Here is a 27,661-nt window from a genome sequence, read left to right as displayed (position 1 = left end):
ATTACGTTTCATTTCCTGTGTCTGTGAAATGAGAGGCATAATGCTACCTGTGTTCTGTTGGGTGATCAAATAAGGGAATAGATGTGGAACATTGTGTCACGAACACATGTTAATAGTGAACACCTGCCTCACAAGGGCAAAGACCCAAGTTCAATCCCCGGTATCCACCCAAAATAGTGAACACCTGTTAACGACAAGGGGTTGGTGACGGCAATGATAACATTGATACCGCAACTGCTCTAAAATGTGTTATTTCTCACTTCCATTTTCTTCATTTCAATCAGCTTTTTAAAAAGCAGGTAAAGTCACTCTCATGCTACACATGATGTGCAAAAGGCCTGCCACAGCTCTGAGGGAGGTTTCCTGCACACGTCTAGCCTTCTGGGAAGGGAGCCCGAAGATGAGATCAGTTCATACCTCTGGCTGTGCTCATTTCTCCATCGGGCCAGGCGATGCGGTGGAAACCAGAGGGTGCGATGCAAATCGGGGCACTGATCTCTTCCCCTTGGATTGTGGTCCTGGTGTCCACCTCCGACACATCTCTCAGATACCGTGGACGGAGGCGGAATCTGTGCTACAAAACAAGTGGAGGGTGTCGGTGAGAGGAGTCTCCAGCATGGCAATGTTGCCCAAAGCTGGAGCCCAGGTGCCTGGCAGAGAGCTCATCCAGGCTGGATCCTGTTGAAATCTTGCTGGGCACAGTTGGCTGATCCTCAGTGGAAGGTTTAGGTCCATCAGGAGGCTCATTTCCAACATCGTATCCCATATTAACCCAGCCCTTTCCGAGCTGCTAGGGTACCATGGCCCACACCAGTCCCTGCTTTGCTTTTTTGGGTTTCTGTGTCTTTGTGCCCTGCCTCCCTGAGTAACCTCTCAGGCCTTAGACAGCTTCATTGATTCATCATAACAAGGGCCTAGAAAGGAAAAGAAAACATAGGGAAAAGTTCCAGGGTCATTCCCTCCTTGGCCAGCAACAAATCCTTAATAAAAGGCCACTGAAGAGGACAAATCCCAGAAAATGGGCATGACTGTTTTTCAGGAGGCTAATTCATTTGATTTTGACTTAAATACTGTATTGGTTCAAAAAAAGATAGGATAATTCACAAATACATTTGTAAAACACAGTCTTAAGACAAATAAAGACAACCTCAGAGTCCAAAATTTTTTGTTTTTTTACCAACATTATTTTTGTACATTAACTTAGGAAATTTTCCTGAGCATATTAATTACTCAAACTTGAGCAAATTAGCCTCTGTTACTTCATCAGTAAATATGAATAAAGAAAACAAATTTTCTACAAGTTTTATGAGGACAAACTGAAACCAATCATTAAAAGCTCTCAGTGTTTTGCTAGTCAAATATGAAAATACAGCAGAGACTAATGTTGACTTTTTAATTCTATTTTTCAGTTTTCTCTTGACTTTTCTATCACAGGAGTCATGAAACTTTTTAAATAAGATGCAGACAGCAAATATTCTAGGCTTTCTGTGTTACACAGTCTTTGTCACAATTATTCAGTTGTTTACGTAGCATAAAAGCAGCCACAGACAATAGTAAATAATTAAGCATGGCTGTGTTTCAGTAAAACTTTATGGACAAGGCAATTTTATGTTTCTACATGGTCATAGAACAATTCAGGCAAGAACAGACATGTGGATAATGGTGGACTGTATGGAAAGAGGTCTGTAGTAGGCAGGGACTGCACAGGGACTCAGGTCCTGGGGAGAATAAAGAAGTGGAGAGAAAAGAAGTGGATGAGGTTGCTTGGAAAAGAAAATCAACTAAAATGTTAGATGTTCCAAGGCTAGCTGGTGACTGCAACAACTATGCAGCCCCTGTAGTTGAGTGACTCAGATCCCAACAGGATGACTGGCTTGTGCTAATTGTGCAAACTTAATAACAGCATAAAGACTAATGGCAAGCCATCCCCTCCAAAGACTGAGGGAGAAGCTGAAAGGAGACACACAAACCCCAATAGAAGCAACCCACAGTCCCTACAATGGGGGCTTTTCAGGTCTGGAGCCCTCTTTTTAGAGAGGTCTGTATCACTTCTTTGCAATAAAAACTCACTTTCACTTGTCAACTTCTCAGAGTCCTTTCCTTTATTTCTATATTGGACTGAGAGTCTAGAACAGGGAACATCATAAGGTTGGTGGTCGCATGCCAAATGCAGCGAGACCCTAAGATTGTATCTCCTACTAAAAGATGGAGCCATTATAGTTTGTAGAATTTATCATTTTCATACAATAATGAGCTTCTCTATCAATGTAATTCTCAGGATATATTCCGAGACACATGATTATTAAGTGACACATGACTATAATTTTTACATCTCTTCTTTTACTTTTCTACGCTGAGCATTTACAAATGGAAAACCGTTTTGTTATCTACATTAAAGTAGGTGGTGGGCCAGACCTGGATTGTAGCAATTGTTGGGTGAACCATAGTTTATTCTCCTATGTGTTATGTCCAAATCTTCTCCTTTGAATCAAGCTTCTATCCCTCCAAGACTCCTGGAATCATTATTTTCTTCAGACTGATTCCTCCCTCTTTTCTTACATTTTTCCTCAAGACAACAGGTTAGAAACTTAGGACATCTGGACGTAAGAATGTGACAAATCTTCCTGGACTCTTATCCCAAAAGGGGTTGCAAAATTGTGGACTACAGAAGGAAGATAACTCATTTGTGCTGGTTATAAGATAAATTTCCTCCCTATAAATTCTCCCTCTTATCATCTCTCCAGCCCCTATTCTTCTCCCTGCAAAACAGAACAACAGAAAGACACTTCTTTTTGGTACTAGAGAATGAACCTAAGGTCTTTGTTCCAGCATCCCCGGCCACACTCCCTCCTTTACATTTTGAAGTCAAGTCTCACTAGATTGTTATCTGGCTTGGGCTCAAACTTGTGATCCTCCTGCCTCTGCTCACCAGAGTGCTGGGATTACAGGTGAGTACCACTGTACCTGGTTAAAAGACCAATTATTATATCTTGAGTATTCTATATTCTTTGGAAACAGGAAGGACTACACTACTAAGCATCATTTAAGGGGCTCTCAAGCAGTACACTTTAGCTTAACAATATAAAGGATTCCGAAGAGCAGACCTTTTAAATGCTGCGACGTTGTCATCCCGGGTGATGCCTTCATCAGCACCGCCTTCAATATAATCCCAAGTTGTCTTAGACAGCCGCTGTCGAGCGAGCGTCTCAAAGTCTGTCAAACACACCAAGGACATTTCTGGACCTTCAGAAAAACCAAACGAAATCAAATGCAGTAAGAACATAGGCAGTGTAGAGGAGAGGGTAATAGGGCAAATCACAGTGCCAAGCTCTTTGGCGCTGTGAATGGCTCCGCTACTCTAACTTATCGGAGTTGTAACTGGCAGTGCAAAACGAAAATTGCAAAGTCAGATGTTTTTGTTCTTTAGAGGTGAGCAGCTTCTCCAAGGTTTCTCTCCCTGAGCACATAATCAGTGCCCTCCTCTCCTTAGCACAGATGAAGCGACAAAATATGCAGACGCCAGCCCACAGGCTGGAGCCCTTTCCTTTCCCTTCCACAAGAACGGGGAGAATGAGCTGGAGATGCAGGAAGGTGATAAGCGAGTGTGGAGATCTGCCTTATCTCCCTGTGCTCCCCCCGTTCTCTGTTCCTTGCTGGAAAAGACCTTTACCCACCTGTGCATGGTGAGATGTTGATTTGAGGCAAGTGGGCCCCTCCATCTCCTTAGCGCTAGCTTTGAATAAACCCTTTTTACCGGAATAAATGGCCTCCTTTGCTTTAGTCAGTGGTGAGCAAAGGAACATCAGCCTATAAACCTAAGTGGCTGTAACAGAGTAACCGCCCAGGATGGCAGACAATTAACCTCCTATACAGCATTCCCCCAGCTCCATCCTCAAGTCCCGATTATTTGGACCCTGAAAACTCCTCATGTCTGTCCTCCTCCATTCTACACATATGACTTCAGATCCAGTTGAGGTCCTACCACCTCTTAAGACATTATTTTAAAAGTTTCCATTTTCATCTCTTGTTGCCACATCGGCTCTCCATCTTGTCTCCCTCTAATTGCCTGCTTCCTAAAATACGAGTCTTACTTCTTTATTCTCCAGTGCCTGTAACAGGGCACTCATGGCTTTCTAGGTCCTTCTTCTTAACTTCCTCATCAGCTTTATGTCTTGGAAGCTTTCCCTCATACGTGTAATTCAAGTCACTATGTGGGAAATTGGGCTGAACTGACACCAACAGGAGTACCAGGAATCTCCAGATGTCTGAATTGCCTGAGGCTATGGGGTGGTAGGAAGGAGCTGAGTCTGTACTATTCCTTGACCAGGTCACTGAACATGTTGCTTACTGTTTCTAGGAGGCCAAAATGTCAACACCGAGCTTTTTGTAATCATTGCTAATTTTGAGACCAAGAGTATGCTGGATGTTGTTTCCTCTCATCCACAATCTAAATTTTTATTTTTTTATTTCTTGTTTGTTTGTTTATCTTTATTTTTTTCAGGTTTAATTGAGTTTATTGGTACATTTTAGGGATACAGTACAGTTACACTCATTGTTGGGATCTTGCACCTTTCCATGACAGGTCTTGATTCTCATTTTTTCCCCTTGTCCCTGCTCTCCATTCACCCCCTCCTCCCCTCCCCATTTACAAACACTTTATTTCCATCTTTTCATTTTCTCACATTTTTTTCTGTTCCCTTATTACCCTTCCCCTACCCATCACACCTTCCCTACACCTTTAGCCCCTTGCTTCCCATTTCACAATGTCAGTCATCTCATTAGGATTTTATTTATTATTACAGTTTATTCACACCAGAGAAACTATTCGGTATTCACACATCTGTGACTTATTTATTTCACTTAGGAGTACATCCTCAATATGTACCCATTTTCCTATGAGTGAATCTAATTTCTCGTTCTTTATGGCTGAGTAATATTCCATTTTATAGAAAATGCACATCTTCTTTATCCAGTCTCCAATTGATGGGCAAATGGACTGTTTCCAAGGTTTAACTACTACAAACTGTGCCACTATAAGCATGAGTGCACATACATCACTGTGATATGATTCTTTTAGTTCTCTTGGAAAGATACCCAGCAGAGGGATGGCTGGGTGAAATGGAACCTCTAGTCCCAGCTCTCTGAGGTATCTCCACATTGATTTCCATGGTGGTTGCACCAGTCTGCACTCCCACCAACAATGGAGAAGGGTTCCTTTCTCCCCACAACCCTGCCAACATCTGTTATTGTTTGATTTCTTCATAGCAGCCATTCTTTGTGGGGTGAGGTGGAATCTCACTGTTGTTTTCATGTGCATCTCTCGAATGACCAGTGATGTGACACATTTTTTCATATATTTACTTGCTGCTTTTACTTCTTTGTCTGAGAAATGTCTGTTCATTTCAGATGCCTATTTTTGAATCAGGTCTTTTATTTGGGGGGTCTGGTTGTTTTGAGTTCTTTATATATTCTAGAAAAGAGTCCTTTGTCTGAGGAGCAGCTGGTAAAAATTTTTTTGCACATTGTAGGTTGTCTCTTAGTTCTGCTCATGGTTTCTTTTGTGGTACATTTTACTTCTTTGTCTGAGAAATGTCTGTTCATTTCAGATGCCTATTTTTGAATCAGGTCTTTTATTTGGGGGGTCTGGTTGTTTTGAGTTCTTTATATATTCTAGAAAAGAGTCCTTTGTCTGAGGAGCAGCTGGTAAAAATTTTTTTGCACATTGTAGGTTGTCTCTTAGTTCTGCTCATGGTTTCTTTTGTGGTACAGAAGCTTTTTAATAAGATGAGACCCCAGTTGTTGATTCTTTCTGCTAGTTCCTGTGCTACTGAGGATTTGTTCATAGTCTTTTCCTATGCCAATGTCATCCAGAGTTCTGCCTAACTTACTTTCCAGCAAGTTTAGTGTTTCTGTTTTAGTATTTAGATCTTTAATCCACTTGGATTTTAATTTAGTGTATGGTGAAAAATAAGGGTCCAGTTTTAATGTGTGGCAGGTTGAAATCCAGTTTTTCCAACACCATTTATTGAAGAGGCTATCATTGCTCCACTGAGGATGGTCAGCTCCTTTGTCAAAGATGAGGTAGCTGAGTACATCTGGATTTGTTTTTGTGTCTTCCAATCTGTTCCATGGATCCTCAGGCCTGTTTCTTTGCCAGTACCATGCTGTTTTTATCACAGTGGCTTTGTAGTGTAGTTTCAAATTGGGAACTGTTATACAGTTGCCATGGTTCTGTTGCCTAGGATGGCTTTTGCTATTCTAGGTCTCTTATGGTTCCAAATGAATTTTTGGATTCTTTTTTCTAGTTCTGTGAAATATAGTGTTGGAATTTCAATTGGCATTGCATTGAGTCTGTATAGCAGTTTTGGTAGTATGGTCATTTTCACTATGTTGATTCTTCCTACCCAGGAGCAGGGGATATCTTTCCATTTTTAAATATCCTCTTCAATTTCTTTTTTCAGAGTGCTACAATTTTCAGTGTGGAGAACTTTTGCTTTTGTTAGATTGATTCCTAGATACTTCATTTTTTTGGATGCTATTGTGAAGGGAATTGTTTCCCTTATTTTTCTCTCAGTGAGTCTGTTATTTGTGTACAAGAAGGCTACTGATTTTGGGGTGTTGACCTTGTATCTAGCTACTCTGTTAAAAGTGTCAATTAAGTCTAGAAGTCTTTTGGTGGAATTTTTTGGGTCTTCAATGTAGAGTATCATATCGTCAGCAAATAATGACAGTTTAACTTCTTTCTTTCCTGTCTTTATTGCTTTAATTTCTTTCTCTTGTGTAATTGCTGTGGCTAATGTTTGCAGAACTATATCAAAGAGGAGTGGTGATAGTGAGCATCCTTGTCTTGTTCCTGATTTTTAACGTGAAGCTTTTCAGTTTTTGGCCATTTATATGATTTTGGATGTTGGTTTTCCATAGATAGCCTTTATTAAATTGAGATATAGACAATCTATTCCAATTTTTTGCAGGATTTTTTATCATGAATGGGTGTTGAATTTTGTCAAATGCTTTTTCTGCATCTATTGAGAGGATCATATGGTTTTTGTCATTGACTTTGTTAGTATAATGTAATACATTTATTGACTTAAATATGTTGAACCATCCTTGCATCCCTGGAATAAATCCGACTTGGTCCAGATCTTCTTGATGATCCTCTGTTTTCTGTTTGCTAGTATCTTATTGAGGATCTTTGCATCTATATTCATTAAGGAGATTGGCCTGTAGTTCTCTTTTTTAGTTGGGTCTTTCCCTGGTTTGGGAATCAAAGTGATACTTGCTTTCTGAAATGAATTTGGAAGTACAGCTTCCCTTTCAATTTCATTGAAAAGTTTGAAGAGTAATGGCAGTAGTTCTTCTCTAAATGTCTTGTATAATTCAGCAGTGAATCCATCAGGACCTGGGATTTTCTTTGTTGGTAAATTTTTAATTACATTTTCAATTTCACTGACTGTAATTGGGGTGTTTAAAATGTTTTTATCTTCTTTGTTCAACTTTGATAATTCATAAGTATCTAGAAATCTGTCCATTTCTTCTGTGTCTTCCAATTTATTAGAGTACAGGTTCTCAAAGTCGGTATTGAGTATCCTCTGGATTTCTGTTGGATCTGTTGTGACTTCACCTTTTTCATTCCTGATTGCATGGATCTGAGCCTTTTCTTTCCTTTTTTTTGATAAGATTAGCTAAGGGTTTGTCAATTTTATTTATTCTTTCAACAAAACAGCTCTTTATTTCATTTATTTTTTGTATCGTTTTCTTAGTTTCCATTGCATTGATTTCTGCTCTAATCTTTATAATTTCATCTCTCCTTTGAGCTTTGGGTTTTTCTTGCTCTTGTTTTTCTAGGAGTCTAAGATTCATCATTAGGCTGTTTATTTGAGCCCACTCTGTTTTCCTAGTGTGGGCATTCAATGTTATGAATTTTCCCTCTAGAACTACTTTCATTGTGTCCCATAGATTCCTATATGTTGTATTGGCATTTTCATTTATTTGTAAAAACTGTCTGATTTCTTCTTTAATTTCCTCTCTAATCCATTGATTGTTTAGGAGAGTGTTGTTCAGTTTCCATGTACTTGTGAAGTTCCTACAGTTTCTTGTGCTATTGATCTCCAGCTTGATTGCACTATGATCTGATAATATACAGGGGATGACTTCAATTCTTTTGCATTTATTGAGATCTGTTCTGTGAGTCAGTATGTGGTCTATCTTGGAAAATGATCTATGTGCAGCCAAAAAGAATGTATATTCTGATTTTGTGGGGTGGAATACTCTGTAAATATCTATTAAGTCCATGTGTTCCACAGCTTGATTCAGTTCTATTATTTCATTGTTGATTTTCTGCCTAGATGATCTGTCAATTTGTGATAGTGGGGTATTTAAATCCCCCACTAAAATTGTATTAGTGCTTATTTGGTTTTTCGTGTTACTTAATATTTGTTTTATATAGTTGGGGGCATTTATATTTGGTGCATATATGTTTATGATTGTCATCTCTTCCTCTTGAAATGTTCCCTTTACAAGGATGTAGTGTCCTTCTTTGTCTCTCTTAATGAGTTTTGGTTTGAAATTTACTTTATCTGAGAATAAGATTGCTACCCCTGCTTTTTTCTGGGCTCCTGGCACATGGAGAATTGTTTTCCATCCTTTCCCTTTCAGTCTACAGGCTTCCTTTTGCACTAGGTGTATTTCTTGTATACAACATATTGTTGGATTTTGCTTCTTAATCCATTCTGCCAGTCTATTTCTCTTGATTGTTGAATTGAGGCCATTAACATTGATGGTTATAACTGATATGTTCTGACTTATTATTGTCATGTTATTGTCCTTTTGTTGATTCTTTTTACTTTTTCTCCCCTTTCCTTTTAGTTTCTTCCCTTGCCTACTTGATTTGGTCTGTTGGGCCTCATGGTATTGTGACCTTCATTGTCCTTTTCTAGGATATTGTTTAGAATTCCTTGTAGTGCTGGTTTGATATTCATGAAGTTTCTCACGTGTTGTTTATCATGGAAGTATCTTTTTTCCCCATGTATTTTGAAAGAGAGTTTTGCAGGATACATCAGTCTAGGTTGGAGGTTGTTTTCTTTTAGGACTTGAAATACCTCACTCCAGGCTCTCCTTGACCTGAGGGTTTGTGTTGAAAAGTCTGCTGTGATTCTAATGGGCTTTCCTTTGCATGTGATTTGTTTCTTTTCTCTTACTGCTTGTAGTATTTTGTTCTTCTGTTGGATTTCTGGGATCTTGATTATTATATGTCTAGGTGCAAATTTTTTTTTTTTTGATAGAGGCTAGTTGGAGTTCTATATGCCTCACTTATCTGTATGTCTTATTCTTCCCTTCTGTTTGGGAAGTTTTCTATCATTAATTCTGTGAAGAGCTTTTTTAAATCATTTGTGTTTTCTCCTGCTATTTCATGGATTCCTATCAGTCTTATGTTATTTTTCTTTGCATCATCTAGAAGTTATTGGATTGATTTCTCATGATCCCTTACTGTTTTTGAGAGGCCTCTTTTTTTCTAGGTTACTGACTGCAATCCTATCTTCTATATCTGAAATTCTATCTTCACAATCTTTTATTCTGTTGTGTACACTTTCAATAGAGTTTTCTATCTCCTGGATATCCATTTGAATCTGTTTTATGGATTCCATTTCTTTCCTCTGTTGGACATTCAATGTTTCCATTTCTTTCTTATGCTGAGTCTTCATGGCTTCTGTCATGGTCTTGAGTTAATTAATTAATTAATTTATTTTTTGGTCAGTTTCTGTTCTAGAGTCTCGAATCATGACTTCCATTTTGCTCACCATCTCTATGGTTAAGTGGGAAATTATTTCTGATTTGAATTTTTCTAGATCCCTATTGATCTGTTTTGTTACCTCCCATGCTATGGGTCCAGGGTGTCCTGCTGGCTCTCTGTCAGTCTTTTCATCCTCATTTGCCCTACTGTTTGCCATTGATGAACTGGAAGTCTGTCTTTGTGTCTTGCTTAAGTGCTTTCTCATTTTTATTTTTGTTGTGGGGTTGTCCTTGGTTTAATTTCTGGATTATTACTTAAATCTTTTTGATATAGTTGCGTTTTAGCTTTTGAGTCTCTAATGACTCATAGACATCCTCATTTTCATAGTATTGGAGAAAACAACTCATTATATCAATCACAATCCTTTATCGCAATTGATACATTCAGCAGCCCAATAGGATCAAGCACAGCTTGCAAATTGACCACTTGTGTTAGTCATTAATCTATCACCTTTAAACCATGTGAATTAAATTAATATCAAGAAGCAGCCCAAAATATGTTTGCAGTGAGTACACTTTTCAATATAGCATCTTTACCATTTAGGATGGGGGCTTAGACTGAGTTAGGATGAGAGGAGTAGATAAGTGAAAGAAATGGAGAAGGTTTCAAGTGAAGCCAGAGTATGTAGAATGACCATATTATCTTTACAGAACTATTAACTTCAAAGTGGATAGACAGAGTGCACGAATAAGGACAAGAATATATCCCCTTAACAGTAACAGGGGCTCACCTTCCTTGAAGCTACAGAGCCATGAGTGAGGTAAAATGACAGGAGAGAAGGACATAAAGAAAAAAAGAAAAAAATAATAAAAGAAGAAGTCTGAGTTAGGGCAGGGGCAGGAATAAAAAGGGAGATGAGGGATAATATGGTGGAGCAAGAGACTGAGGTGGAGAGAGAGGACAGAAAAAAGAAAGAAATTGTATGGTGGAATGAGGAAAAAAAAATTTGAAGGTCCTCTTTCAGACTATGTCTCTGTTGTCATATTATACCACGTGGACAGCCGTGTGCAGAACCAAATCCCCTGATCTCAGCTAGCCAATGGCAGATGCCTGCGACTCAGACTGACCTCAGTCCACAAGGCCAAAATTGAGTTTCCCTACCCGCAGGGTTGAACTGCACTGAACAGGTTTCCCCTACCCTTTCTTTAAAGATGTTCAAAGTTGGCAGTTTAGAAAAATACCCTTCATGACCACCTATGCCTGTGCAGAGTGGGTCCAAGGACTGGCACAATCAGGAGGTTTGAGAATCGGGGTGGGGGGATGGGGGAGGAGAGCAGGTTGTGGGGGTTTTTCAAGGGCGCCCATATGGCTACCTTCCTTACTGGATCTGGTGGAGCACAGTAGGGGAGGTCACAGGCCCACAGGGTGGGCCCGAGCAGGAGGCCGGAGAGACCTCCTCCGGAGACCTTCCTTCCTTACTCTGTTTGTTTTTTGAGACAGGGTCTCACTATGTAGTTGAGACTGACTTGGAACTCACTGTGTAACCAGGATGGTCTGGAACTCACAGTGATCCTCCTGCCTCAGCCTCGGGAGAGCTGGGATTACAGGCTTGTGCCACCATGCCCAGCCTCTAAACTCTTTAAACCTGGAGCTTTTTTTTTTTTTTTATACAACCATAGCAGAATAAGGAAAAAGGACAGTTTTGAGTCACTGTAGCAGACACCTCTGTGCAGTATTAGCAGGCTATAGTGTTACAAGCTTCTTGCCCTTCCATAATTTGGCTGTGTTACATTGGAAGTAGTCTGATCAGCTAAGCTTACTTCCAGCCAAGGTCAACTCAGCTCCAGCTAAATTCCTCCCCTCTGAATTGTTTGTTTTCTTCAGCGAAGATAACCTTGTGCCCTCATTCTGCAGTCCTGCCTGCTAGATACTTGTTATCAGCAGTGTCTCAAGGCCTGCCCAGATTCCCCTTCTCACAGTTGTAATAAATAAACTCTGGACATCCTGGAGTCCTTTGTCTTTGCTGTCCAGAACAGCTTAGATAAACCCAAGACTCAGTATTTCTCAAGTCTCTGTTCTCTGTGTTTCTTTTAATTTCCCACTTTCCTTTCTTGTAGATGTTGTATTGGCTTGCAGCAGGGCAAGACCACTGCCAGGGTCTCTGGCAACTCCCATTATCCTTCCTTTATAGGTTACCAGTAAATTTCCTCAACATGAGTAGGGTGTGGAGTCATTCAGTCACAGCACTTAGGATTCTCATATGAGAGGATTCCAGATGGAAAGACTGAGGTACCATACACCTGAAACTCTTGTCAACTGCCAGGCAGGAAGTATCAGTGTAAAACTTAGCCAAAGACTTTGAGTGGAAACTGAGTAACAAACAAAGGACTTTTAAGTCACTGACTGAAGGAAAGGGACAAGTCTCAGAAACTAGAGCTTTACCAGGACAAGGTCAGCTCCTCTAAGGGGGAGGGGGCCATAGGGCCAGATGGAGTGCTAGATATCTTGGATTAAGTAGAGGCAGAACTTGCTTGACACCTTCCAAGGCAAGTGCAAATCTGGTGAAGTCAAACACTGAAGTATCCTTTAACAATTACTTATGGGGGAGAAGCCCACCTGGACCAGCAAGCCCCAGCCAGAGGCCAGCCTAGACACCATTAGTAAGGATATGCAGCCCCCAGCCAGAGGTCCCTTGGTACAGCAGCACAGCTGTGGGATCTAGAAGGTCATCATTCTGAAGCCAGGAATTGGTGCAGTGGTGAGCAGTAGAGAGGAGGCCTCTTAGAGCCTCATTGAGAATTGAAGCCCGCTGGGAAAGCAAAGAGGGACCTCAATAAAGATGCAACAGACTGCAGTGAGTGGTGATTGTTGGGGTCAACACCTTCTACTCAAACCAGATGTGTTGTGGGGAAGTGCTGCTTGAACCTGCAGTAGGACTGTGGAGAGTTCAAACCTGAAGGAGGTTAGGAAGCTCAGTTCCAGCCTCACAGACAAAAACCAGCCTGAACCTCAGTGGACTGTGACTAACTCACTGAGATCAATCGATACAGATCTGTATGCTACTTGTGTTGTCCACTGTGGACAACAGAGACATGCCTCCTTGAATGGGACATTTTTTTCTTCTTTTTTCCTTCTTCTTCATTCCTTGCTTTTCTTGTTCCTGTTTTTGACATGTTTTTTTTCTCTATTGTCCTTATTTTCATAGGAACAAGAATATAGTTTCTATTTTTTCTGTTGCTCTGTTTGTTCTGTTCTTATTTTTGTTCCATTCTTTTCTCTTTTCCTTCTGTCTTCACCACCTTCCCAAAGTTTGCATGATCTTCCTGTGTCCTTCAACCTTACTTTTAATCATTCCTTCTCCTTATATTGCTCTACTCCTCCCAACTCTTTCTATATCACCCCACAGGGCAAATTCACTATACTTAAGGGCTCATTTACTGAAAATGATTGGTTCTAGTTTTTTTTTTTTTTTTTTTTGTAAATCAGGGATCAAACTCAGGACCTTGCACTTGCTAGGCAGGTGGTAGAACCACTGAGGTAAATCTCTAGCCCTGGTTCTAGATTTTTATATATAAACACATCTGGTTCTTGTGGTCAAAGGTGGTAAATTAATAGTTAACCACAGTTTGTCATTTTTTAGGCTGTATTTGATGCTATTGTTGATGGTGATTGTATTACTTTAGCCATGTGATGTGATTGTTTGAATTAGTCATCCTTCCTGGTATTCCAAGACTGAGATTACCTAAAGGCCACTACAGACTCAAAGCCCAGCAGCCAACTAAGCCTGGAAGACAATTCAGGAAGTAGTCATTGCCTAAGGATTCTAAATACTAGCAATAAAGATACTCACAGTAAGCATTTTACAAGCAGCAGCACAGGAATCAACCCAAAAGCATCAACAACAAGAGCAACAACAAAATAGAAATGGGAGGACACCTAAATAAGACTTAAAGCCAGCCTCCCGGATCACCAAAGGCAATTCCAAGGGGCAACAAGATGGAATAATCAGAAACTGAACCACCTGGACTCCCTGAACAAAAGACAATCTAGAGGAAAAAAATCAGAAATAATTTCTCAGATAACAACAGAGATGGTATCCATAGTGAAAGACCTGATAAATAACTCTAGTGCAGACACAGACTTAAAAAAACATAACAGAGGAGCTCAAGAACATGATGGAATCCCAGCATAGGAAAAAAATGGAATCCCAAAACTGCTATATAGATTCAGTGCAACCCAATTGAAATTCCAACACATATTTCACAGAACTTGGGAAAACAATCCAAAAATTCATTTGGAAGAAGAGGAGGCCTAAAATAGCCAAAACAATTCTAGATAACAAAGACAAGGCAGGTGGTATCACAATCCCCAACTTGAAACTGTACTACAAAGCTACAGTGATAAAAAACAGCATTGTACTGGCAAAGAAACAGCCATGAGGATCAGTGGAACAGATTAGAAGATGCAGAAACAACTCCAGACATACACAGCTACCTCATCTTTGACAAGGAGCCAAACACCCTCACTGGAGCAAAGACATCCCCTTTAACAGATGGTGATGGAAAAATTGGATTTCAACTTGACAAAGATTAAAGCTAGACCTATATCTCTCACCATGCACTAAACTAAAATCAAAATGGATCAAAGATCTAAATATTACAACTGAAACACTAAACTGGATGGAAAAGAAGTTAGGGAGGACTCTTGAAGACATTGGCATAGGAAAAAACTTCATGAATAAAACCTTAATCACACAGGATCTAGTACAAAGAATCAACAACTGGGATCTCATCTTATTAAAGAGATTCTGCACAGCAAGAGAAACCATCAACAGAGGGAAGAGACAACCCACAATGTGGGAAAATATTTTTACCAGCAAAGGTCTGCTATATGAATACATAAAGAACTTTAAAAAATCAGACCTCCCAAATTTAAAGACCCAATCCAAAAATTGGCATCTGAAATGAACAGACATTTCTCAAAGAAGTAGAAACAGCAAATAAACATATGAAAAATGTTCAACATCACTGATTATTCAAGAGAAGCAAATGAAAATAATGCTGAGATTCTACCTCACCCACAAAGAATGGCTGCTATGAGGAAATCAACCAATAACAAATGCTGGTGGTGTTGTGGGGAAAATGGAACACTTCTGTACTGTTGATGGGAGTGCAGACTGGTGCAGCCTCTAGAAATCAGTATGGAGATTCCTCAAAGAACTCCATAGGATTAAAGTTTCCATTTGATGCAGGTATTCCCCTATTGGGTATTTTCCCAAAACAATTAAAAGAGTCATACCACAACAAAATATGCACACTCATGTTTATAGTGGCACAATTTGTAATAGCTAAAACTTGGATACAGCCCAATTGCCCATCAACTGGTGACTGGATAAAGAAGATTTTTTTTTATATGTAAAATGAAACAGTACTCAGCCATAAAGAATGAGAAACTAGAGGCATTTATAGCTTGACGGATGCACATTGAGGCCATACTCTTATGTGAAATAAATAGAACAAACATGTGTAAATACCGAATCATTTCTGTGGTGTGAGAAACTGAAAGTGTAAAAAAGGATCAAAATGTATAATAGATAATGTGAAATAGTAAAAAAAAAGTGTGCAAAAGAGAAGTGGGAGGGGTAGGGAAAGGGAAAGAAGGAAAAAGAATAAGTATGAGAATAAGAAAAAGACAGAAACAAAGTCTTTGTAAAATAGGGAGGGGTGGAGAGGTTGAAGGGAGGGCAGGGGGTTGGGGAAAAACAACTAAAATGTACCGTGTGAAGGTATAAATACTCAATGATGAATGTCATCTTACTGTATACCTAAAATGTACCAACAAACTTAATGAATTAAAAAAAATCACAAAACAACAAAAAATTACTCATGGGACTAAATGGGAAAAGTTGTATTATAGAAAACTACCCCTCCCAGATGGAAGCTAGGAGGATGACTTTGGATCATAACCACATGGCTTTTCATAGGAAGCTTTTTCAGTGAAAGAGTAAGAAAGTATTGAGGTGCTGATTTGTATGTGATGAGTTAATATAGTAGGACTAAAACTATTACTCTCTGAAAGATGAGATTGCAAGGTTGGACCTTGTCTGTTTTTTTTTTTTTTTTCAGCTTTAATTGAGTTTATTGGTACATTTTAGGGATACAGTACAGTTACATTCATTGTTGGGATCTTGTACCTCTACATGACAAGTCTTGATTCTCATTTTTTCCTCTTACCTCTGCCTTCCCTTCACCCCCTCCTTGTCTGGTTTTTAGAAACACTGATTTCAACAGAGTTCTCACTACTCCCTGGTAAGAGTGGATCTCTGTGTCTGACATGTTTGTACCGACCATGTGATTGATGCTGGACACGAGCTTTCCTTCCTGGAATCTAGGACTTTGGTATAGAAGGTGATTATATGACTGTCTCCCAACACAGTACTCTAGGCATTGAATCTCCAGTGAACCTCTTTGGTAGACAGCTTTTAACACATGTTTTCACTTCTCAGCACTGGAGGACTGTTGGGGACCTTTGGAGACAGAAACTGGTGTCCAGCCTCCTCTGTTCTTTAACTTAATGGAGTTGTAACTGGCAGTACAAAATGGAACTTTAAAGTCTGATTTTATGTCTAATGAAGTAGAGAAGCCATTTATAATTTAACACATTGACTTCACTGGAAGTAGACTTTTGGAAGAACACACCTGATTTCATCCAGATTTTGCCCCATAAGCTTTTCCCTTTGATAATTATGCTTTGTAATTTTTCACTGTCATAAATTTCAGACTCAATGATATGCTGAGTCCTGTGAATCCTTCCAGTGAGACATCAAACCAGAGACCCCCAAACATACTTTTTTAGCCTTAAGCTTTGGAGTACTATATGACATGAAGCTGCTGTTTCTAAACTTTTCTTGCTGGAATTTAACACTCCCCTGTATGTCACCTCTGCTTTATGGGATGAGAAGTCTCCATCAGGTTTTAACTCCTGATATCCTATACATTGCACACTCACACAAATACCCTTCTGTACATTTCTAGCACAGAAACTGCACAAAGCTTGTATCTAATCCTGGAGAAATAGCTCACACTCACTTGAAAATACTTGCCTGTAATAGCATGAGTACTTTGAAAGCTTCCTGGGAGTAAAGCATTAACCCTATCCTACTAAAATGCTGTATTCGCCCTTGAAGTCTTTTAGGTGCGAGTTCATGATAGCTTAGTCATTCAACCATTTTTTTTTCTAGAACCTAACTAATAATCATTCATGGGAACCCCCATAATTTCCTGGAAACTGCAAATATCCTCCAAAACTGTTCATTTGGACAAAAGTTTGCAAGTAGCCAATACAAGAGTGTTATTCAGTTGCACAAGAGTGTTATCCTTGCTTCTGGTTGGTGGCTGCCTTTAACACATGTTAGGCCAATGCCAGCATTCCTGCATAACAGCTCACTGTACCACATGTATCTTGTATAATCTTGGTTGGTTTTATTCTTTTTAAAGCCCCAAGATCCCTAAAATGCTACCCAAATGCCTTGCACCTTCTAAGGTTTTATTAATACAATGTTTTATTAAATTAAGTTACTTAACTGTGGAAGACATAACATACTTAAACTATAAAAACAGACATTTATTGGCATTTTTCTAACCATATCTGAAAGTTACGGTTTTTCACAATTCATGGGTGCTCTAGGAATGTAACTCCCGCAAATTTCAGGGGTCCATTATTCAACAAACACTATTTTATCTAATTTTTATATCTTTTCTAATCTTCCCTTACCCTCTCTTCTATCTACTAACTTCCTCTTAAATTATCTGCAAAGTAGACAGAAGTATTGAGAGATAATGGGGTATTAACCTTCCATTTTGCATTTGAATTGAGAATGAGGCCTAGGAAATGAATAACTTGTGCAATATTTATTAGTAAATTATTACAGGAGATGGTTCTTGAATTGTGCCTCCTGATAACCTCTGAAGAGAGATACTGTGCTCCCCATTTTCAATTTAATAGTACAAAGCAAAATAGTGGGTGCAAATAAATCATATGTTATATGTAATTTAAGAGATTTTAAAATGTAGCCGTGTATTATTGTTTTATAACGTGTAAATCTTAATAGAGTATTCAGTCCATTATTCTTATTAGATGGATAGCTTGAGACTTAACAGCTGAAGACAAGAGTAAGTTGGTGATTCAAAGCTTTTCCAAAATTTGGGAGACAAGAAATTAGCAAAATATGATTGCTTGAGATTTCAGTCTGATCTATACCAGAAGTGAAGCTACCAGAGATTAAAGGGAGTTTTTAAGTTATTGAACCAGTTTCTAGTATTCTCATTTTGATTTCATCTTTATTCCAGTACTTATTTCTTCCTCTTCCTCTTCCTCTTCCTCTTCCTCTTCCTCTTCCTCTTCCTCTTCTTCTTCTTCTTCTTCTTCTTCTTCTTCTTCTTCTTCTTCTTCTTCTTCTTCTTCTTCTTCCTTCTCTTCCTCTTCCTCCTCCTCCTCCTCTTCTTCCTCCTCCTCTTCCTCCTCCGCTTCCTCTCCTCCTCCTCTTCTTCCTCCTCCTCTTCCTCCTCTTCTTCTTCCTCTTCCTCCTCCTCCTCCTCCTTCCCCTTCTTTTTCTTTTGTACCGGATCCAACTCAAGACCTTGTGTTTGCAAGGCAAGTGGCAGCAAAATCCCTGGCCCTCTTCTGTTCTTTACTACAACTGCTCAAGAGGAAGAGTTAGAATGAAATAATGAAATTTTTATAAACTAGATATTATTTTAGGAATGTTAGTTCATTTAACCCCTTTAAACTTTTTGCTTTATAGTTTTTTAAAACGGCAAGGTAGAGTGAACAGACCAGTGACAAGAAAGCTAAAATGTAGAAACAAGGGTGTTCAGTGATATCTGTTGCTAAAATCTGAAGTTCAAACTCTTTTCCCTGATTGAGGACTCAGGCTAGACCTCGCAGACATTTCGAGGAAGACCTCACCTCCTTCAGTGTTATAACTTGAGGGGATCCACTTCAAGATTTCAGGATTCAATTAACTGATGTTTTCGTTGCTTTAGGAAGTGAGTTATCAGAGTTTACATTTGCACGAAAGACTCGCAGGGCATTCTGTGTGAAATCTCAGCAGTCCTTGAAAATTACAGGGTAACCTATGGGAATGCAGGGCATTCTGTGCGAAATCTCAGCAGTCCTTGAAAATTACAGGGTAACCTATGGGAACAGAAAGGGGAAAACAACATCTACCTCTGATGACTCACTTTCAGGTTTGCTTCTTTGATGCTATAAAACATCCTTCAAGACCTCCTTGTTCCTGGGGGAAAAGGCCATCCACTGAGGGTTTAGTGACTGGTACAGAATGGAATCTTTGGTGAAATATGTGAGAGAATAATTTGGCTCTTGGAAAATGCACACGCATCTTTTCATGATGATTTTGAATTTGAGATTTAACCTCTGAGCCCTAAAGCAGGCTCTGCTCCCTAAAATAACTGCTTATCACAGCTGGGAAATAAAGAATGGTTGGTGAGGTACATAAAATACACATCGGTTAAAAAGTAAATGGATTGTTCACACTAGAGATTACTCAGCAAAAGGCATGGATAGGGAAGACAGCCCTTGCAAGCAGAGGGGACAAGGCTACAAATGTCATAACATGAAAGATAGCAAAGCTTGTAAGTATTACAGTCATCGGTGGGTCAGATGCTATAAATGTGACACTAGCCAGTTTCTTGGGTTTTAGAGAGGTCTGTTCTTGTTCCTTAGGAATTACACCAAGTTTCTCTGTGGAATGACGGAGATAATGTCAGAAACTACAGGAACTACATGTTATGGTTTTGGTTTGAGAGATAAAGTCTTCAAGGTTGTCAGAACAAGCTTTGATCATCGCAAGTGGGGGGCCTTTCCTGAAGCTTCAAGGATGGTAGTTTCAAGGCACAAAATCATCACCATAGCAGCTGCAGAGTTTTCAGGAGGAGGCTGTCGCATGGCTTGAATGCTAGCAGGAGCCCAAAGTCTCAGGGACAATGTAAATCTCAAGCAGACAGCCATTAATCACAGCAGAAAATACCCCAGGGACTAAAGCTCAGCCCCCCCAGAGAGACCTCAACATGGAGAGGGAAGTGAAGGGAGAACTTCCCTTCAGAGTAAAACTGGGACCAGAGTTTTGTGACACTGAGTGACCTAAAGAACTAAGGATTACATTGTTTGAGAGCAAAGGAACAAAGGGCTCAGTGAGGGTGGATGGGCACCAATCCAAGTAAATTCTACTGTCAACACTGCTTCCTGGGTGTTGTCAACCCAAAGTCCAGGGAGGAGAATCACCCTGACCTCCCTGGTCCCTCCCACACTGTAAGTGAAAGATTCAGGACTGCCTTCAGATATGATGGCCATGAACTTTTGTTGTTTATTCTGATTTGGGTGATATAATCTGTACCCTTCAGCCCACCAGTCTTTAAGAATCTCATTCGCATGTTGGCCTTTCCAGTAATGAAGCTTTCCCTCCTGAAGTATCAGTGCATTCTACTGTGAGGAGGACGCTGTTTGGCTTCTTCAGAACTGCCTCTGTAGCCAGGTCAGGGGAATGATTCGTGTCTTGTTTTCTTATAGGTGCAGAGGACAGTAATGTTGATTATGTCCAAAGCATGCTGTATTAGCTACATGCTCATCATGGTTCTCCCACACATAGTGAAGCCATTAGCTACCCATTGTCCTGCCTTCTCAGGCCACAGTGATCACAAATCTTTTCGGTCAGGACTGAAAGAAAATTAGAGCGGTTGGGCTTGATGGAGCCGAGATAGACTAAAAGTCTAGAGAGATTCGGCTGAATGTGGTAGAAGGATTAAAAGATTCCCCTCTTGGGCTGGGGATTTAGTTTAGTGGTTCTCCCGCCTGCCTCACAAGCACAAGGACGTGAGATCGATCCCCGGTACCAAAACCAAAACAAAACAAGCAAACAAGAAGGGAACCTATCTCTTGCCTGCACATTCAGCACATTCTCTAAAATAGTAAAGGATGCTTGCAATTACTTCTAGTTAGGCTGCTAGCATAAACAGAATTAGATTCTCTTTACTTAAGATTTAGGTTCTCATCATAGACCTAAGAGTCCCAGAAAGTTACCTCACCTGCACTGGATTTCACCATTCTGACTCTTCCTCTCTTCTCCTGACTCTAGTTAGGCTGTATCAGCAGGGAGGGTTTCACTTGAATAAACCTGTTTTGTTCCAACAGTGGACTAGTGTTTGTGGCAGCCAAGGCCACCTTCTTCCGGACAAAGGTGACTGACATTATTGGTTTCATGAGAAGACGTGAACTACTGTTTGCGAAACTTCATCTTTCCCATTTGAAAAGCTGTAGGTTTTTTATTATTTCAGTTTAATCTGTACTATGTCTGAAGGCACCAGAAATTAAAGATTGGGTTGTGGTCTTTTGGGTCCCTGAATTCTGTCTCCTCTAAATACAAAGACCTCCGATTAATGAGGTTATATTAATATTCTAGTTCATTTACTTTGTGGAAATAAATACAAAATATGGAAACGGTACAGTATTTTTGGTTTATTTGCTGACAACAAATAGCCTTGAGCTCAAAGCCTGCCTTACTTCTCCTCTCCAATTTGGGAACTTGTCTTTTTCAAACTGCTCTGGACCTCTGATGCCACCTTATGGTCTCAGTGGGAACTACTCATTTTACCGTTTCCACTTGATAACAGGGTAAGGGTTCTCAGAGCACCTGCTTTCTTTGCTGTCAGAGTAGGCATTCAAAATTCATCTCACTATATATTGATACTTCTTTCCCCTGCCTCAGCTTCTCCAACCTGCTGATTGATCTCAGGAGAGTCTTTCCCACTCCTCTTTCCTTTCCCCAAGCTCTCCCGTGTCCTTCCCTTTCCAACTTGTAAACCCAAAATAAATCTGTGATGGCAGATGAAATCCCTGCTACATAGTCCCTTCTATCAAGGAAGAAAAAGTTAAAAAAATGTGAAGTTGTATACACTTAGTAAAAATACTTCAAAGGCTTTTTAAAATACCCTTAGAATTACCTTAAGATTCCTTACATAAATTTCCAGGGAGTTCTCTTTTCTTCTAATTAAGACTTACATTCTTGTCATTAGCCTTCATAAGAAATAAAAGAAACTGTTTATTACATGATCTTTGTGGTTTTCAGTGTTGGTTAATGACTAGCAATATACCATTGATTTATAGTCACTTACATCTGAAATATGCCCTTTGTCTGCTACTTTGTGAATCAAGAGCATATTTTAGTCGCTTGGAAATCTAGTCACTTTTTAAATACCATTCTTTGTATGGGAAAATACAGCCTTAATTTCAAACAGATGAGTTCCAAGTACAGTTTTGAAACCCAACCATAGTATAAATTTGCGCTTTCAAGGGGGTATTGGTTAGGACATTGTAAGACACAGACACAGATGTTCATATAGTTCCATGAAAGGTAGGGAGTTTCTTACTCTATTAAACAATGGCATAGTTTTATTATGGAAAGAGCCTGGGAGACAGTGGGCTGGCTCACTGAAACAGATAGAAGCAGCACTCCCCAGTCCCTGCTAGAGTTTTAGTAGAGGAGGGCTCCCTCCTGTGCTCTGACACCACTGACCTGTCAAAATAAAGATTGACTGGGGCATTTGTGAAAAATAAAAAGAGAAGAATGACAATAAAATGACAACCACTTATCCAGTGCTTGATTTTGTGCCCTGGATTGTGTGAATTGCTTTACAAGCTTTAATGGTTTGATCCTCATGATTTCCAAACGTAAGTATTATTATCCCTGTTTCATAGATGAGAAACAGGTCAAACTGCTTTGCCCGACAATACATGTTTAGGAGTGTGTTCTGACTTAAACAACCCTGCTGGTAAGCACTATGAAGAGAGGAAAAATGTGTGCTGCCAGCAGGGATTTATAAAATGACAGGTTGACAAGGTCTGTAGGGGTCCGAAGTGTCATAATTGTACACAGCTTTTTCCTGCCCACAATAAAATCACAACTTAGAAAGTAAAAACCAAAACAAACAAGCATACCCCCCCAAAAAAATCCTTATTTAGCTGGTCATTTAAAATAATTTGTTATGAAAGAAAATATATAAATGAGAAGAATATATATGAAAAGATGCCTCACTTCATGTCATTAAAGAATTCACATTGAAAGAGCAAAACACTAGTAAAATGACTATTAGAATAGTCACTACCCAGAATATCACCACACCACTAACAATTTAAAAATCTCTTACATTTAAATTGGCCTTAAAAGCCCATAAAGCATTCTCCTATGTACTATTTCATCTGATGAACAAAGTCATCAGGTGAGAGTAAGGGCAGACAGAGGGTGGGTGTAACAGTCCCACTTTATAGATGGAAAGGTGAAAACCCAGAGATTGCAAGTGAATTACACAAGCTAATGTGACAAAAACGGCAAAACCTGACCCAGAATCCTTCTGACTCATTTCTCGTATGTCTGAATCAGTCTGGGGTGTCCGCGTGCGAAAGAAACACTGAGTCAAGCCTCTACCCTGTAGGGTCAGAAGTGCTTCGGAAAGCGAGGTTGGCCAGTTCCCACAAAATCTAAGCCACTGGGAAAGGTATCATGTGTGACCCTGTGAGATCACTGCCCCACCTCTTTATTTGCTTGGGATAGTGTGTGCAAACTGCCGTCAAAAATTACGCAGTGGTGCAAAATAGTCCCTGAACGCTTTTCTTTTCACCACAGGTTAGACGTCTGAAATGCTCCAAAATCTGGAACTGTGAGCTCCACCACGACTCCACAAGTGGAAAATTCAACACCGGACTACAGGCAATCAAAATACAGGTTCACTAAAGTTATTTATAAAATAACCCTTAGACTATGTGTACAAGGTGTGTATGAAACATAAAAGAATGCTGTTTTTAGATGTAGTCTCCATCCCCAAAAGTCTCATGAACAAATGTACAGATATTTTAAAATTCGCAAAAATCATAGAAATGGAGCATTTGTTGCAAGCATCTGCACAAGGGATACCCAATCTGTACTGACTTCCAGTCTTTTACATATATCTAGACCTAGCAGAGGCCATCCCCAGGTGGTAGTAGGAAAGAGAGGAAAGGCAGACGAAAGCAGGTGACAGAGGAAGGCTGTGTCTCTCTTTTCCTTCCTCCTGGCACTGCCTGCTAAGGCAACTGAATTTCTGAAACCATTGCTTTCCACTGCATAAAGTACTGAAGGCCGAAGGAGATAATAGAGTAAAGAAGACAGTCTCTATCAGATGCTGTACGACTCGGTGAACGTGGACTCAAACCTCTGCTTTGAGAAAGTAATTTTCTGAACGAAGACTATTAGCACCTATGCTGTGGGATCCTCGTACGCATGAGCATTCACCCTGATAGCCGTACAATGTTTCTAGAACAGTGCCTCTTTTGGAGCACACTGTCAATGAATGGCCGACCTCCTTTACTCATTCCTCTTGCGGACAGAATTACTTTCCTCTGCGGTATGGAAGTTGGAAGCTGCCTCGATATTTGCATACTTCAAACTCTGTGCCGAATTTCCACATTCGTTTATCCTGTAAGCTTCATCAAGACATATTCTCAGCTAGGACGACAGAAGCATTTACTCTTCCTCCTGGGCTCCCAATGTTCCTTAGTTGCCTAAAGATAGACAGGGTTACAGGATGGGCCAGTGGGTTGGGTGTGATAGTGACATCTGAGAGTTCTTTTCTTCTGCCACAGCAAACCAGAGGCCATGTCCTCCAGAAGGCCTTGCTGTGTGATAAAGGCTGCCTGGGTCTCGAATCACCTTTGGAAAGGAATATCCCTAGACATCTTATATAGCAAGAAAAATATTTATGTGTTAACCCACGAAGGTTTTAGGATTTATTCTCTACCATAACACAGCCTAGGCATTGTATAAAATGCTATCGATTTTATTTATTTTTTTGTTTACTTTGGTATTGGGGAATGAACTCGGGTTCTTGCGCTTGCGAGGCAAGCACCAGAACCACTGAGCTAAATCCCCAGCCCATACGCTTTAGATTTTAAAAATAAAAACCCTATTTCTCCTCTTAAGGCTTACAGTCAAAGCCTAAGACAGCGTTCAGTAGCTCATTCTCTGTTCATTAATATGACTTAGAGAATGGCAGAAGTGGTTTCCTGAGGAGAGTTACCGGAGAATTTGGGAAATTTTCCTATTGCCATTCAAATGTTACTCCACAGATAATATTCCACTTCATCTGTAAAAGCTCTAATTGTTATCTGTAAAATTGGGATGCTGCTATTTAGCTCAGGGATCTCATAAGAAGCAAAGAATTTTGTAAAATGAAGACTAGCATAGTGATTCACTGGAAAGGCTTTGGAACTTCTATACTAATTCAGAGGTAGAAGACCATGAAAAACCTTTCTCCTTTGATACTCTTTTCAGACTTTATTCTGTTTTATTCAACTGCTACCTGTAGTTATATCAGTATTACTCTGTCTCGAGTATTATACTTCTCCCAAATTGATCCTTAACCCAATCACATTCCCAGAAGTCTCTTCCATTGCAGGGAATTTGTAATCTAGTTCTAAGTAAGTGCAAACCCCAAAGAAACTATACCAATACAGTCATTTGAGAACTTCTAGCTTTTTAGAAGCAGTAGCCCTGCCACTCTTTACTTCTGCTTGTGGCCAGGAAGCTATGGTCAAAGTGATAAATATATCCCCACAGGCAGAAGTTGTACATTTTGGGTTTTCAGAACTCTTTGAGGGAACATATTTTGACCTATTTACCTAAAGAAATGTATAAATTTTCTACCCTATGGTTCTGAGACTTAACTTTGATAGACCTAACTTGTGTAGCCTCCTTGGTACCAAGGCTTCCTCTGCCAGTGTCCCCAGTATCCCTTCCACTTATCTCTGTGTGACCTGCCTTGCCAAGCCTCTTGTCTGTGGATTCACAGTCAGCTCCCTCAATATCTTAAAAAGAAAGTGTTCTACCTGCCACTTGATCTTCTTCTCCAAATCTAAGCACACAGAAAGCACCCAACACAAACCTGATTGAGTCCAATGTTTTCCAGTCCTCAAGAACCGTGCTGTCCACAGGCAAACACACAAAGCCTGGCTGCCTTCTGGATGTGATGAGAAATACTAACCCATTTCCCATGACTCTGAAATAAAAGAAGTTCAAAGCTAAACAGTAACCTTTTAAGAAGGACAGTCAGCACAGCTGTAATAAGTAACAACCAGAGCAAGGTTAGTTTTGACCTGAACTTGACTGGGCTTGCAAATTCTTTACAAAATCTCTTAGAAGTATTGTGAAGTTCATTACAAGACTAAATTTCAAAATAAATTAATCGCTTACTTATTGCCAAACTCCATGCTGTTGCTTGTTTGTCAAAGATGCTTAGTGGAAGGAAGTAGATAATTTCAGGTAAATAATTACAAAGGTTCCTGTGTTGGGGAAGAAAGGTAGCAAGGGGATGGGAGGAGAGCAGACAGTTTGGAAGCTGTGGGCAAAATATCCACGAAGATTTGTCTAGCACAGCTCTAGGTGCATTCTGTGCAGAGCTTTCCCTTCCTGACTAGATAGTCATAAGGCAGAGAGAAGCACTGACATTTTTGCATGGAGATACAATTTGGTAAAGTAAGATAAAGGCTGAGAACAGCAAACACCAAAGTACATGGCAAAAAATAATTGGCTGCCAAAAAAACCCCAAAAAAACAAAAAAACAGTTCAGTGTGGATCCACAAATTTCTCTAAACAATTTCCAACTTTTCCAGACCCTTTCTCTCTTCTACACCAGTTACTGCCACCTATTTTTAGTATTGCAGCTGCAGCTAACATTTATTAAGTGTTTAAGATGCACCAGCCACATTACATGCACTGCTTTACTTAATTCTATCCACAGACATACAGATAGATACTGTTGTCCCAATTTTTGGAAGAGAAAATTAGATTAATCAACTTGTCCAAAGCTTTTCAGCCATACTGAGAAGAACCGAAATTTGAACCTGGCTCGAAGTCACCACAGTGGAAACTATGGCCTGATCCAACAAACCCAGCAGTGAGATATTTTAGAATCTGTAGTTGGAGTAAAAAAAAAATCTCCTGCTGGTTTATCATACTTTCTCTTACTCAAGGTTCATCCTACACTTGCTTGGAGGATATGTGTACCCTGTTTTCTGACCACTAGATGGTAAGAAATGCTCAGCAGTGCTTTCAAAGTAGCCATCTGAGATCTGAAAACTTCTTTTCCATAGTTATGCTCACCCCTTTGTATCTGAGCTCTAAGATGTGCTCATGGCCAGCTCTCATAGCACCTGGCCCGCCCACAATCCCTTGATCTAAACTTGCCATCACATCTTCCAGTCTTGGACCATGTTTGTATCTTCCAGATGAAGTTCCTGGGAGCATGATGCCCACAACACAACGGAGGGCCCACCAAAACCATGGAAGGAGGTGAGAGCTTGTTTTATCTCATGGTACCACTAGAGTATTTTGACTGAATTATGCATTTAAGTCATTTAGGAAATTGAGAATTGTCATCCCTTGTTTGTTGGTTGATTACATCTTGTGTGTGTGTGTGTGTGTGTGTGTGTGTGTGTGTGTGTTTTAATTTATTTATTTGTCAAAATGACAATAGGTTTAAACTGACAACATGGAAAGATTGAGAAACCTTTTATAGTTGGACTTCTTTGATGGACATCTTTTACTTTCCAAACAGGGCCTTGTATTCCTTCCTTGAATTGTTTGGCAGTTACTAGATGGCTTGGACTCATTACACACAGCTCCTTAGGATGGGTTTTGAACTTCTAATTGGCTTGCAGTTTAGGGATTTTGGGCGTGTCTGAGAATTCACTTGGAGGCTAGGGAGGTTTTGGTTGCTCACTTTACAGGGATGGTTGTTATGATTATCAGGAAATGGTAATGCGCTTCTCTTTAAAATCCTGAAAACCCTTTTCCTTTCCAGTGGGAGGCTCCTGAGCCCTTAGGAA

General features: G+C 39.8%; 1 protein-coding gene across 1 annotated transcript in view; it reads right to left on the bottom strand.

The window, feature by feature from the left end:
• Hao2 (hydroxyacid oxidase 2) overlaps positions 1–25,803 on the bottom strand; it is a 34,283-nt gene extending 8,480 nt beyond the window's left edge. Inside the window, exons 1-3 of the mRNA XM_010643537.3 lie at positions 25,720–25,803; positions 3,105–3,243; positions 418–569 (exon numbers count right to left, since the gene is read on the bottom strand). Coding sequence (XP_010641839.1) covers positions 418–569; positions 3,105–3,235 — 283 coding nt within the window. The 5' untranslated portion in view covers positions 3,236–3,243; positions 25,720–25,803. The remainder of the gene's footprint in view (positions 1–417; positions 570–3,104; positions 3,244–25,719) is intronic.
• Between the last annotated feature and the right edge of the window lie 1,858 nt (positions 25,804–27,661).

Source organism: Fukomys damarensis, unplaced genomic scaffold, assembly GCF_012274545.1.
Source record: "Fukomys damarensis isolate Sample0158 unplaced genomic scaffold, DMR_v1.0_HiC HiC_scaffold_33, whole genome shotgun sequence".
Lineage (NCBI taxonomy): Eukaryota > Metazoa > Chordata > Mammalia > Rodentia > Bathyergidae > Fukomys > Fukomys damarensis.
Note: the sequence above shows the minus strand (reverse complement) of the source record. Positions and strands in the feature narration are given on the sequence as shown.